Source organism: Maylandia zebra, linkage group LG18 (assembly GCF_041146795.1).
Source record: "Maylandia zebra isolate NMK-2024a linkage group LG18, Mzebra_GT3a, whole genome shotgun sequence".
In the NCBI taxonomy this organism is placed as follows: Eukaryota; Metazoa; Chordata; class Actinopteri; order Cichliformes; family Cichlidae; genus Maylandia; species Maylandia zebra.
Genome location: NC_135184.1, coordinates 19,551,340 through 19,566,579, shown reverse-complemented (window position 1 = coordinate 19,566,579; position 15,240 = coordinate 19,551,340). Strand labels below are relative to the sequence as shown.

The 15,240-nt window shown below is 41.0% G+C and overlaps 1 protein-coding gene across 1 annotated transcript in view; it reads right to left on the bottom strand.

The window, feature by feature from the left end:
• Positions 1-572: 572 nt before the first annotated feature.
• eif2b3 (eukaryotic translation initiation factor 2B, subunit 3 gamma) overlaps positions 573-15,240 on the bottom strand; it is a 36,355-nt gene continuing 21,687 nt past the window's right edge. Inside the window, exons 6-12 of the mRNA XM_004542648.4 lie at positions 12,915-13,004; positions 9,994-10,130; positions 9,339-9,529; positions 8,622-8,684; positions 8,290-8,438; positions 4,540-4,643; positions 573-764 (exon numbers count right to left, since the gene is read on the bottom strand). Of these exons, the coding sequence (XP_004542705.1) occupies positions 712-764; positions 4,540-4,643; positions 8,290-8,438; positions 8,622-8,684; positions 9,339-9,529; positions 9,994-10,130; positions 12,915-13,004 (787 nt within the window). The 3' untranslated portion in view covers positions 573-711. The remainder of the gene's footprint in view (positions 765-4,539; positions 4,644-8,289; positions 8,439-8,621; positions 8,685-9,338; positions 9,530-9,993; positions 10,131-12,914; positions 13,005-15,240) is intronic.

The window sequence follows — 15,240 nt, the reverse complement described above, 5'->3', positions numbered from 1 at the left end:
AAGGAACCCTCAAACCTGTAATTTAAGAAAAAAGTCGAGTGATGGAATGCAATAAATCTCGTGACAGCAAAAGGAGCAGTAATGGAAAGAGGAGAAGAAAGAAAAGCATCGGGTGCAAGTCGGCTTCCTCCTTTGCTGCGTTCGTGAACGCGTGTGCGTGTGGGGGCGGGGTGTCGGTGTTAACTGATACAGGATCGAGTTGGGTGGTCCGGGGCCTACACATACACCATTTTTGTGTACAAATAAACTCAACCCCCACGCCATTGTGGTCTCCCTCCCACTGCCTTTTCTTTCCCTTCTCTGGTCTTCACAGCTGCACAGTGTGCATGTGTAAACACCCGTGAACATTCGAACGTGCATGAGTGCGCGCTCCTCCCTCTGGAACAGGCTAAATTGAGTAATTGACTGCTGCTATTAAGAGACAGTAGTGATCTGATAATAACTAATGTGGTGACATGATTGCTAAGATTGACTCGGTACTGCCACAGAAAAAGTCTGTAAAATGAAAGAAAAAGAGGATTTCTTAAAAACAGTAAAAGAAATAAAATAAAATAAAAACACGGATCCACAGGTTCAAGCTGACGTGAGTTTATTTGGACACTGTGTACAAAAAAGCCAATTGAGGTCAAAGTCTAGGCTTCTGATTGGCCTATCCGCTGGGGGAATTAGGGCCGTGTTTTGCTGCACTTGGATTGGTTAATGAGGTGAAAACTAGATCTCCATGAGCTGGTCTGTTCCAACGATGATCTCGTTAGTCCGTTCAGCTGCAGAAAAGAGATATGACAAAGAGATTATATCAGTTGCAGCTCTTGTGATCTTCACAGTTGAAAAAATAAACAGGGGAAAAAACAAATTCAAAAATGTGCAATCCACAAATGTCAGCTTCAGTGATCTCTTCCTGAATATTGCCACCATGCAATATGGACTTGCACTTTATTGCCAACTGGTGCACTAAACACATTTTAAAAAAAAAAATATTTCAAATGCCGAATGACTATAGATCGTTGTTGTTGGGCTTTAACAATACCCATAATGTGCTCATCGTTTGAAAACGACTGCCTGTAATGTGAACACCTTCCCTTCCGCATCACAGACACAGCAGTGCTGACATCACTGGCTACAGGCGCCAAACAAATATTAGATGTTTTGTCGTAAGAATGCAAAGATTTCTAATAATAAAATTTGTCATTTGGCAGCTAGATTTATACCTTGGACTACTCATGCACTTCTTCGTGAGTTTTTTTAATCATTTGTTTATAAACATTATACCATGAAGATCCCGGAGCACAGTTTTAGTGCTAATGTTACTGCTGGAGGAGGTTTGAAATCTAGAGTTATTCAGTCAGCAGAGAGTTGGTGATTTCTACAATCTACGCTCCTCGGGTTGCTGTTGTTCAACTTTGCGATAATAACACTTACAGCTGATCGTGGAATATCTAGATGGGAATTCATTTTATGAATTGACTTTTTGCAGCAGTGGTGTCTTATTGAAGTACCATGTTCGAATCCAGTGAGCTTTTCAGAACAACCCACTCTTTCACAAGCGCTTTCAAGGCAGACTGCATGGCTAGGTGCTTGATCTTATATACCTGTAACAACTTTACTGAAAACACCAAACCTAAAAGATTAAGAGGTGTGGCCTAACACTTTTGTCCCTTTAGTGTAACCTTCATTAACTGAAGGAGAAAAAAAAATCAACTAACAAAATATTTAGTGCAATAGAAAGTCTGTTTTTTTATTTCTGCATAATATTTCTAGTAGCTAACAAACTGAATACACATCCAATAAGGAGTTAATTGGTTCTTTTCCTTTCTTAAATCATTCTCTACTCAAAGCTAGTTTAACATGAGGAAAGTCAGCCCCGACTCCCCCGTGCATGGCTCTTTCCCTCCATCCCCGAGCGTCGGTACTGATCCAAAGCAAACGGTGGCAGAGAGTTATGTTCCATCCACACAGACAGGTTTTAGTGTGAAGGAATCTGTTGCTCAGAATGAGCTTATCCTCAGCTGTGAAGAGGGGAGAACAAATGGAGCATGGGACAGCAGGAGCGGGAACAAGAGGGAGTGACTGGGAAGAAAGGGAGGAAAGGTTACTCACACTGGGCCAGATAATTTGTCACTAACTAATAGAGTTTGTAGATGTATTAGGACCATATGTAACATTACATGTTACATATTCCTACTGCTGGGCCTGTGACACACATAAAAGGAGCCAACACGTGGGGGTAAAAAAACCTGTGTTTTGGAATAATTATTACTGTGACTATTTCCTTTTCCATCCTTCTTATAGCAAAGCATTCTTATCAAAAGCTGCTGTTTGCATTCGGTCATAGATAATCTTTGCCTTTTTTTGTCTATGTTTTTGAAGCCCACTTATTCTATGCCTATATCATAAAATGTGCTACACATATAATCAGAAAGAAAGAGAGCTTTCTTAAAGAAAACACTGAATTGTTTTGTAACTCACAGAATAAAAGCACACATTCAAAAGCATCTAAGACCAGTGCGTGATCTCGCATCGTTGGCATGTGTAAATAAAAGGCAGTGTATGTGTGACACCTGCAATAGCGAATGCATATCTGAGTGTCAGAACATCTACAGGAGAGGTATGTATCTTTAAAATATCAACACCTGATGGACGTAGACGTGTGTATTGTATGTGTGCGTGCGTGCATGCGTGCACGTGTGTGTGCGTGGCTAACTGTCAGGGTGGTCCTTAGCTGCTAACAGCTTCAGCAGCAGAGTGGGTGTGTAATGTCTTTAGCAGCCCACTGTCAGCCAGCTAATTTGGTGGTGAGAGGTAATCTTGTGCTCTCCTGCAGTAACAATGTAATGCAGGAGGGAAAGAAGGCTTATCTTTACTGCAAAGCATTACACAGAATAATCTGATCTGACCCGTTCTTCATACACAGCCAGGCTGTGTGCGAGCCACTGTTAAACTGAATCTCCAGAATTGTTGTGTTAAATCTTTTGAAGTAGGTTACGGCAGATTAATCGAACATATATTAAAAACCTGTGTGACACTCTTCTTTTTCAGTCTGTTTTTATTTCCTAGCCTGCTAATTGATTTTGAAATCCAGCACATGCATGCCAAAATATGAAGGTAAGTTTATGTGCCAAATTAGAGGAATAACAAACATTTCAGTGAACCCAGGACCTTTATGGCATGTCGCAACTTCAGTCACCGAATCAAATCTCTCTGCTGCATCTGCTACTTTTTTTTTTTTTCTTTCTTAAACTGTAAAATCTTCTAAGGAAGACGACTGGCTTTGGGTTGTCTGATGAATCTGACTTCAGTTTGCTGTATACACTGGACGTGTTAAAATAAAAGGAGACAATTTATGGTGAAAGGCTGTATCTTTGCTGTTGTTTTGACCTTATAGCACATGCAAACACAGGTCCAAGTTTCCAGTGTTTAGTATAATAATGCCAGGAACTGTCTAACAGCAAAAAGGGGGAAAAAAAAAACAAAACAGCTGAAGCAAGATCAGACTTCCTGCAGCAATCGCTCACTGGATGCTCCAAAAGGCTTCAGCTGTTTCCAACAGTTTTAGACAAGTTTAGCTCAAATTCACACTGTTGTTTCTTGGAACACCCTGTTGTTCACTCAATTAGGCTGCTCAGTCTGGTAGCTGAGCTCGCCCTCTCTTTCTCTATATGTGTATGTGTGTGTGTGAATGCGAGTGTGTGTGGATGTGGCTGGAGGCTGTTGAATTCCGGGTGGTCCTGTTCTGGCCCTGCTCTCTAACCTCTCCATCAATGTGACACACACATACATACACACACGCACAGCTAGCTTTTGGGACAAGAGGATTAAGGAAATAAAAAATAAAAAAATCTCTGACAAATCAGACTTGAGAATGAAGAAACTTTCCTAGTTGGCTCAAACACTTGGCACTTATAAACAGATACCACACACATACATTAACACCTTATCCGAGTCAGCCAGGGAGAAGTACAAATAAGCGCATCAACAAAACCTGGACGTTACAGCCTGTCAGAGCTATTTTTTGTGCTGGAAAATGTTAAGAGTGCAAGATGTCTCTGCTTTTTTTGTCCATACTAGGATTTTACTGCCCATTGCTCAGGATATTTGTTTTACTGAGGCCATCATTTATCCCATAGTGTCCATTTAGTTTGGGGATTGAAAACATGCTCCTGTTTAACTGTGTCATTTAAAAGAATTAAAAGTCCAAATGTACAAACCGAAATGCGAGTACTGACAGAGGAAACAGGAGTTGACTATAGTGTGGGCACCAGAGCAGCTATTAAACTCACCTTGTGGTGAAACTGCTTTGCCAACTGGTCAAATAATAAATAAATAAAGCCATATAAGTGCTTATAAAGCCAGAAATTATAATGTTCACAAACCCTTTACAACCAGACAAACTACCTGCCGAGGTAGACTGTTTCATATAGCTAAAATCGAACGGCAAGACGTTGGCATGCTGAGAAGAGTGAACAGGATAAAATGAAATCAGGTGATAAACACCGATAGGCCATTTCTTCATATGTGTGTATTTATCTCGGTGCCTCTTACCTTCTGGTTCGATGTGTTGTCCATTTCCCACCAAACAGTATTTGAGGTCTGCTCCTCTGCCAATAACAGCATTACTGCAGATCACGCTGCCTTGGATATTACACCTGAAAATAACACACACACAAACTGCATGAATTTGATTTTATATCAATAAATCTGCATGTGTGCTGGCCACTATGTTCCCACAGTGATGGCTGGTGGCTCTATGCATGGAGAGCTAACAGGTATACATTATACCTGCCGTGCGGTACCTGGTGAATGGCATCTTACGACGATGCCATTCGTCAGCATGTCGGTTTTTACTGCAGTTTTAATGGTATATCAGTACAGATGTTCATAGAATCACAGATGTTGCAACAATTTGAAAATATAAGACTTTGTAAAAAAAATTATTTGCCTCTGGTTTTGACTTCTTCTCTCCAATATCAGTGCTGATTGGAAGGTGTTTTTAGAGTGATCACACCTATTTGTTCAGAAGAAAACTGCAGCAGCTACCTACACTGTGGCGATGAGCATAAACGGACGTGGCTGCGAGATGACGTTATCGGCAGCACACGAAGCGACCAATGCGGCACGTATACTGGGACCTTAACGCTCCTTTAAACAGAGGAAAGAAAACTGACATTACATGAAGAGATGCCACAAACTTGTGGCTCTCTTTGCATCACCACTTTACCAGAGATTTCATGAAAAATACCCTTGTTCATCCAGCTAAAAATCTCATCGGGATTTAATCGCTGTTTCAAGAGTGATTTGGCCGAGAGGGAAAACCATTACAAGAGTAACAAAAGCAGTCACATTGTCCAAGAGAACTATTTCCTCAGTCTTCTAAAATTGACATAAATATTATTCCACACTATCCTCAAAATATTTAAAAAAATGCACAAATTTCCCTTCCTAAACATACAGTTCAAGAAAATCCTCTTAAAAGACTCATAAATCTTGTATTACCTGAATAAGGGATGAATCAGTAGATCATTAGTCCTAAAACATTATTTTTCAGCTCAGTTGTTTGCTCTCTGGGCCCTTGTGTAAATACGCACAGGCAGGTACACACAGCAAAGAACATTCATGCAGCACTGGGAGCTTCACAGGAAAGGCGCAGCTTTCCAGCTGGGCGCTAAGCTTCTTTACTTGCACCGTCATGGACTGAGGGCCACACCGGAGGTTACACAGACATTCGGACTGTTTTCCCCACCTCACACCTGCTCCGAAAACTCAAAACTATCCAAACTATCCAATCAAACAAACTTAATGACACAACATTAGCATCTCTATTAAGTTAAGGAAGGCGCCCACGCTGTGTGCGCATATATGTGTGTGTGTGTACGCTGTAGGCCCCGTTCTGGAGTCCCACCTGAGCTGGCAGTGCCAACCGACTGTGCATGCTCACATTCAGCCAAACCATCACCATAAAATTCTTGGAGAGAGACACAGACAGTCCTGTGTGTCCTGTGTCGACTAACCATGAAGGGCGTGTATCTGCGAATGTGTGTGTGGGGTAAGAAACGCGCGTGTGTTTCAGAAGCTCGGGAAGCCCAGTGGAGAACACATGTAGGTCTTGCCCAGGCAGTGACGCACACACACTTGGCCCTGTGCACCTCACACACAGACAGGTTTGTATTGGCTCATTCTATTCAGGTGGTTAGGCTTGGAGGGAGACAGAGAAAAGAGTGTGTGCGTGTGTGTGTGTGTTTAAGTTACTACCTAGAAGGTGGTGGTGGTGGTAGTTGGTGATGGGAGATTACAAGATTCAGAGTTTTGTAACATTAGAGAGAGAGGGCGAGAGAGAGACCACCAAAGAAGCTTCGAAGCTGAAACACCACTAATTACTAACACCAGGGCTCCTCCTTGCCATGACCCCCCCCACCATCCTCCCTCTCTATTACACTCATACACAAACACACACACACACACACGCATGTCAACCCCCCACCTCCTGTGCCAACCCTCCCCTATAAAGTTGACCCCAACTATCCCCCTTCCCAAACATGCAGCGCTTTGTCAACAAGCTCTGGTCAGCACCAAACAAAGAAACCAGAAACGCGAGGGGTTTCTGCGACATGGCTGGGGTCTGCTAATCCCCTCATACTGGCTCTTTCTTTCCTTCTTTCTCCTTCCTTCTTATGTCCTCAAAGAAAGAAAAGAAAGAATTGCAATTTCTTTCTTGCGTGCTAGCCTGCTTTCCCCTCGCTTCTTTCTTCCCTTCTCCTGTCTCTCTTTCTTTCACGCCTTTGTGCGTGCACCTACATGGCCATGCTAACTGGCTGGGGTCCCTGAAAGGCTTAAGAAGAGATTGCAAGAGACAGAAAGAGAGGGAGATGGCGTTGAGGCCTTGATGTAAAGAAAAGAGAGAGAGGAAGAAGAATTAAGATAAAAGAAACAGGAGCCTGTGAATGAGAGCATTAAAATCCAGAGCCAAGATGAGTCCCTTTAAACCAATATTCCTGCCCTAAGACACCAAACAGATCAATCTACATGCTAATTCTACAGTAGACACTGTTGCTCTCTGTGCAAAGCAGTCAGTTCTTTCCACCTTAACTCTTGACTACAGCTGAAACTGGACTGGATAGAAATCCTGCTGCATCCTTACTCAGACTGGACTCAAATCACAACTACAACATCTGACATGCTCTCCATTGAGCTTCTGTGTTTCTTTAACCAAGTTGGAGTTCCTAAATCTCAAGTTGACATGATGCAATTTGCAGCACATTGGCTGTATGGTGGGTTTTTGTTTTGCTGTTAAAAATGATACGAAGTGGAAGAATAACATCATAAAAAATAAAAAAAAAAACTACACAATTTGCAACACTCTACATGTAAGCACAGACGTGCATGTGTGAAGTAACTACAATGTTTACCTCCTGGTGAGCCTGATTAGACCCCTGTGCTGAAACCATTCTTTAAATAAAAGATGGCAAACTGGAGGGACAACTGATCCTTAAAGGCTAAACCAAACACGTGATTTTATTAAATAGCGGCGGGCTATTAGGGAAAGCATCATCTGAACTCCTGTGGTATTCCAAAAATTCTAGGACCAGTGGGAAACTGGGTATAGCCAAGTAATTTAGGCGCTTAAATGAAATGTATGGATGTTGTGTGTTTCACTTCACCAGCTCTGTGTTTGTTTGGAACTGGTCTCTGGCTGGTTGCACACCACATAGCTACATTGTTAACTCAGCGATCCCACAGAACGCAGAAAACAAAAAACCTGTTACACGTCCTATCACCGGACACACACACACACACACACACACACACACACACACACACACACACACACACACACACACACACACACACACACACACACACACACACACACTTCAATAAAAAGGTATGCAGCGAATGAAGAGGGAGCCACATCTATGCTTTTATAAATTCTAAAAAAGCCAAACAGGTTGATGACAAGTTTAGTGGTTTTTCAGAATAGCTGAGAGGCATAAATGTTCCTTCACTTCAAGTCAAGTAAATAATATAAACAGCTGAACAGGAGGATAAAAGTGTTTTTTCATGCTTCTGTTTAGAAACGTGTGCTTGCTAACTGCTGCTTGTCACCCACCACATGCAAGTAGCAACTTCACACTTAAAAAAACAAGCCAGATAATTAAAACTTTAATCTATAAACATGCCTTCAAGGTGAAATTCCCTTTTTTTTTTAGGTTAAATTAATGCGTTCAAGAAACCATTTCAAAGTACACAACCTCAGCAAGTGTGTGCATGTCTGTGTACAACTGTGTGTGTTCTCACCCCTCCTCGATGGTAACGCCATGCATGATGATGGAGTTGGTGACTTTGACCTTCTCTTTTACAGTGGTGAAGTTTCCAATAGTAGACCTTTTTATGGAAGTCTTGTCTGCAATGTGGCACACAGCTCCGATGATACTATCTGATCCCATCTGAAAGCCCACCACAAACAGCAACGGAGATACATGCATACACAATTTTAGTCCACGTATTGTAAAGTGCCTTTAGACGACAATAAAAGGCTCTGATGAAGTGAAGACAATCTGAAAAAGTTCAAAACAAGAGGGAAATGCTAGATAACTGAAATACAAGCATGGCTTGTAGTCTATATTCACCTGACATCTCTCAGAAATGTCAGCGGATGGATGGACTGATGGTTCTTCAAACAGCTTTGGGGCCTAGCAGAGAGAAAACGGGGGGAGTGAAAGAGTGATTAAGAAAGTAGTAATGAGTTTGAAAACAGACTGTAAACAAAAGATGGATGGAGTGTCCGCGTGTTTACAACGTTTCTTTTAAAAAGCCAAACATGTTGACCACAAGGTTTGTAGTTTTTAGAATAGCTGAGAGGCATAAATGTTCCTTCACAAGTAAAGTCAACTTAAAAGTGCATTCCTAAAAATGGCCATCAGGGGGCAGTTCCCACGGTCCAACTGCAAAAAGTCTTTGATAAAAGGACCAGCTCTTACTAAATGTATGACCTGAGTAAATTTATCATCAAATTGGTGACCGAAAATACTAAATCTGAAGTTTCAAGATGACATTTTACTGACAGCGGTGTGATGTCATCCAAGAAAGGAAATTAGAGAAAGTTGACTCATTTGGATGTAGCGTTTTCAGTGGGAGATGCATTTCATCACTCATTCAAGTGACTTCTTCAGTCTGGTTTCTCACGTTTCTCCCACTGATGTTGCTACGTCCAGACAAACAGAATCAACTTTCTGGGAACAGCATGTACACATAAGCATTTAACCACGATTAGGCTATTGTAGTCATGCCATACACGTAAAATAAACCCCAAACAAACAAAACAAACAGTCGAATGTTTGACTCACCAGTCGGTTCACCTCTATATAAGCAGCTAGAGTATTAACCCGGCAGCACAGACCCTGGTCCATAATGTGAACATAGCAGCGCAGCTTTCCTCCATGGTAGGCCTCACTCATATCACCACGGTGGTCATTCCAGCAGGAGCGCTCCTGCGCCAGCTGGAGGAGAGGCTCGTCCCGAGATGAGATGAGGAGCTCTGGACACCAAAAGAGGAAGAGATGCAGGAAGAGAAGAGGGTTAGAAGCTGATGCCTTAGGCAGCGATGCCCTAACCTAGAAGTTCTTTATGATGAATGTTTATAAGCAAGATGAAGAAGAATTTTAAAAAGGTTGCAGTCTTTGGGCAAGACTGAGGTTTGGACATCTGCAGAGGAGGGATAGTGGATGTACTGAACAAAGGATATCAATTATTTTGCCTCCAGGAAGGAGGAAAAGATGAAGACCACAGAGAAAATACAAGGATAAATGAAGGAGGACATGCAGAGTGTTGTAACAGAGGAGGATGCTGATGACAGGGTGAGATGGAGGCAGATGATCTGCTGTGGCGCCGCTAAAGGGACCAGCCAAAAGACAAAGAAGAAGAATCATGCTTGGGTTGTTAAATGCTGTTCCTCCTCTGATTCTGAGCGTGAAGATATGTTATGTGAATGCAAACAATAACCGTGGTTTGCAGGCCCATCGTTTTTTTCCTGGGTCTGATCGTCTGTGTCGTCTTTCAGTTTCTGGCTGTTAACAGTTTTGGAGAACTGTTTACGCACCAAATATGGCACCAACTCTCCACGGATCGATGAGATAGACCTAGGATACAAAAGAAACACATTAATTTAGTCATTTAGCAACTGGATCAGGTAAGAAACACTAGTTCATGCTATGCAATCATAACATCTTACAATATCTCGGTAAAAATGAAAAGATATAGACTATACTGGAATAAAATGGTTGTATTTTATGAATATCACCAGAGTAGTTGTAAGCAGTAATTGTGTAACACTCAATAACAGCATGTAATAAATAATTGAATGATGTATAAAGGAGTCATTGTCCCTATAAAGACGTCGATCAAAATCAGGAAAGGAAGCACTGACTAAAGACTGATGATGTTCCAGCAAGAAATACATTAATTAAAAAAAAATAAAAAGAGCTAACAGTGAGCTTTCTTCGAAGTTTCTCTCTGTGTAAATCAGGAGGCAATATCCTCATCTTAATTTCTTTTTCCTCCTCTCTGGACTGCGCTGTGTTCAGTGTTCCTCTCTACCACACCACACACCCCTCCACTTGCCCTCTCTTACTTTCTTTTAAAGGGAGATTAGAATTTCCATCTGAATGACAGGAGAAAAACAACAGTTACTCTGTCCATTTCTCTCCTTGAGCAAGAGACAGAGAAAGAACATTGAGGAGAAAGGAAGAGAGGCAAAGAGGAGCCGTGAAAAGAGTCCAAGAAAAGAGCTGAAGAAAGAAATGAGTCATCTAACAAGAGAGATGATATATGGTGGCGGTAGAGGGTGCGTTGGTGATGCAATGATGTAAGATTTACATCTGCATCTCTATGGCAAATTGCTACTTTCAAGTGCTTTAACCAAAAATATTCACAGGATTAGTAAAGGGGATTTGTGTTTGTTGGCTTGGCTTTGGATTTATTGAGTGGAATAAAAGTAGCCTGGTGTGGATGCACTCCATTTATAGTTGTTGAACTTTAACAATGGGTAATAAATGATTTCCACAATTCGGCTTTCAGCGTGGTACCCACTTCTTCATGAAATAATGTGCAAGTTACAAAATACACGTGTGGAAGTCTCATCGCCACCCAGTTTTGGGAAGTTGCCAACAAATAATATTATATTTGCTTCCCAAAATTAAACGGATACAATCAAGCACTATTTAAAGTAAATGCTTCGCCAATAGAACACAAAGCAAAAGCAAATCAAGCGCTCCCTATATCAGAGCCTGACAATGCGACTGCATGTGACAATCACAGCTGTTCCCTGCACTGGACAACTAGAGGTTTCCTGGATGTACTCAGGATGACTAACAGTGTGTTAAAAGACAGACGCACAACAAAAATCAAATGTATGGCACAGCAGACGGTAAAGAGTTTCTGCTTAAAGTGGACTATCATCTGCTGTTTGGAGATACTTTGGATTTAGTGATATTAACCAAGAAGAAATCAGATGCAAACAGTGCTGTAGAGGTGTGTCTGCGCCTCAAAGCAATATAAGCCACTTATTCACATGCCTGAAAATGCACCACCACAAACTGCAGGATAATTAAGGCATGAAGGCCAAGAAAAACAATGCTTTGTTGCTGACGCAAATCGTCCACAAAACTCAGGCTGTGCAGTGCGTCTACATATTCCTTCACAAAGATGTGCTGAAATCACAACTGCAATCACACTTCCATTGACCAAAGATAGCAGTCCCCTCTCATGTAATTTTGTGCTTTTCATATTTTTATGTTTTTTGTTCCTTCTAAAAGATGCACTCAATTTGGGTAAATGAAGAAAAGTAGTTTTATTTTTACATAAAGATGGAACATGTTGCATCACATGGAAGTGAAAGCAGTGTTAAATTTAGAAAATTACTGACCCTAAAATGAACGAATAATCATGACAAATAATCAATATTGCTGAAAATAATATTGTTTCAAAATTGTCAAAACAATTTTCATCAATTTGCTTAATATAAAAGGAAAATGTAAGAATGCAAATGCTAATTTTAGGACTTCAAAGTGCTAGTTCCCACTACCTGTGTGAAAATAGGCATTTGTATAAGGTTTTGTCAAAGAAATTCACAGCAAGCATTTACCCAGCATTCAAGAAGTGACAACGTTTGAAGCGGCCCGCTTCCTGTTGTCTGTTTCAGGTTAACAAGAGCAAGTGCTGACAAACCCTGATTCTCAAAATAGTGAAAACAGCTTTAGCCTTTCATTTTTCAGATGCAGCACAGAGACAGACTCCTATACAGACTCCTCCGGCTATAGCGAGCTCCCCCGTCACACCGCTTCACTTCAGAGGCTAAAGGCCTAACAGCCTGTCTCAGTGGCACATAGTAAAACAAATTAACACCTCACTAGAATACCATGCTAACAGAACCTTTCAAAGCCTTACACACCATGTAACCATGTTAAACACACACAGATTAAGCAGCAAGGTAGAGTTCATGTCAGCTTGAGTGTGGGGCGTATGCATATATTTTGTGTCTATATGTGTCTAAGTCTGTTGGGTAATACCTCTCATGGAGCAGACATAAACAGGAAAATTTCAAAATTCAACAAAAAAAAATACAGTCAAAAATAAGTGAAAAAGGTCTGGGGAAATTTTTATGTCCACTGTGGACTTACTTTGCAGAAAGATCTAAACATAGACATACTTATATTCATTATTCACTTCAAAAGCATCATAAAGAATATGGTGATGGAGACATGTTTTTCTTGAGAGTTCACTAGTGTTTCTTGGTGTGGTTATTTGTATTTTGTTCTTGCAGATTTTTGGAAATATTTTGTGAGTTTGTATAGTCTCTCTTGTAAAACAGTCTGATCTCAGTAGGACTTCCTGTTAAAATAAAGATTCAACCCCCCCAAACTTACTTGTTTTCTGTGAGGAAGTCCACGACAGCCTTTTTCAGACAGTAGAGGTGAGCGTCCACTAAGCCCGTTTTGATGAGCATCCTGGGATGTCTGTGGGTAAAAGGAAAAACAGAGATGGAAATCAAAGCTCACAAAGTGTCCTCAGTTCGTGAAAACAAAGCATTAAAATCCACCGTTTGCACACAATGGAAAAGTGTGATGCACAGAAACGAATAGATTAAAATACACACTGCACACCTGCGCTGCTTTTACCATCTTAATTGGGTGCTACCTCTGGGGGAGTGTGCTTTGATTCTCTTCGTCACCTGCTGGTTTTATCTTTAATGCTTACTTCACGTTTGCTCAAGCCACTTTTAATCTGTGTTCCTTTGCACGCAGGACTATAACACTTGATGAAAAAAACGGCAAAACCAGCTATAATGCGTGATTGTCCTCTGCCATCTACCATAGATGTCGCCCCGAGGGCAGCCGTCATGCATTCACTCATTCACACAATTTTTTTCACATAGGGAGAAGCGGAGTCAAAAGTCTGAACGTGACATTTACGAAGCGACAACCTAAAGAAAACAATGCAGTCCCAGACGTTTCAATAAACAAATCTATCAACACCCCTACGTCCTCTCCGACTACTTACCCTTTCTTCCTCTGCCCTTTCAACCACGACATAATAAAAACTGTGGGGTGCATTCCTCCTTAAAAGGGCCATACCACTTTTAGCCCATTTATTACCAATCACATAGACCTTTCATTACTGCTTACCATCTTTCACAGCATGCCGCAGTGATTTAGATTTTTAAGGTTGTACAAACAGGTTGAAGTCTGTCTCATTATCACACAATAACTCCGACCAAATTAAAAACAGACACATCCACTGTTTGCAGAGTTGTTCAGTTTTGATTTATTATTCCACACTAAAAGCAACAGGAATGATAATTACAACTCTCCCTGGAAAGTGAGTGTGACAGCAGGAAGCCACGCCAACATTACTTTGATGTGATAAAGTTTTATTCAAAGATGTGTAAAAATTTAGAAGTCATACAAAATTAAGGAAACCAAAACAAATCAACTGCAGTTGTGCAGAAACTCTATGCAGCTTTGTGAAAAACTAAGTACACCCCATTATTTAAAAACTTGTAGAACCACCTTTAACAGCAATAACTCGAAGTGATTGTTTCCTGTTTGAATTTATCGGTTTTTCACATCATTGTGAAGGAATTTTGTCTCAATCTTCTTCACAGCGTTGATTCAGTTCATTGACGTTTGTGTGCATTCGTTTATGCACAATTCAGGCACAGGTACCACCACAGCAGTTTCCCTGGGTCATCGAAACACCTCCATTCTTTTCTTGTTTGCGCATTCTGTTGTAGATTTACTGCTGTGTTTGGGATCATTGCCCTGTTGCATTACCCAATTCTGGCCAAGCGTTAGCATTAGTTGACTCTGGAACACTGGTATTCGGAGGAGTCCATGGCTCGCTCTATGACTCCAAGGTGCCCAGTTCCTGTGGCTGCAGAAGAAGCCCAAATCATCAGCCCTCCAAAACTGTATGAACTGTTTGTTCTGACATGCTGTATTTGTTTTTCACCAAAAGTAGTACTGTGCATTACAGCCCGATATCTCCACTTTGGTCTGATCCACCCCAAGGACATTGCTGCAGAAGTCTTCAGGTTTTGTTCAGATGCAACTTTGAAAACCCAAGCTGTTCTGCCATGTTCTTTTTAGAGATAAGACGCTTTCCAAACAACCGACACTTGTTCCATCTTTTTCTCCATTTAACTTGCTAACTGAGACTTGCAGAGTCTGAACTATAGCTCTTAGGATTTTGCAGATTTTTTGAGCATCACAATTTTGAGCCACAATCTCCCCACTCCTGGGAAGATTGTGGCATTCTGTTAACACACACCTGAATATTTCACACCAGCTACTTGCCAAAACTACTTCTTTTATAGAGGCGCACACTTGCTGCTGATGAGTTAATCAAGTGCATTTGATTACCAGCACCTGGTTGCTTCTTTCTCTCTGAATTCCTTTGGAGGCAATAAGGGTGTACTTGGTTTTTCATGGGACTGCGTAGAGTCCTGTGAACACTGTATTTTTCACATGACTGATTGTAAGTCTGTGAATTTCCACTTAAATGTATTTCACCTTCTCTTTATGTCAATTCTCCTATTTTTGGAATTAGCATGTAACACTGATTAAACAACCTCTATGTACTAGGGGTGCAACAATACTTGTATCGATATTGAACCGTTCGATATAGTGCTTTCGGTTCGGTACGCATATGTATTGAACAATACAAAATTTTTAATTTATTTTATCAACTTTC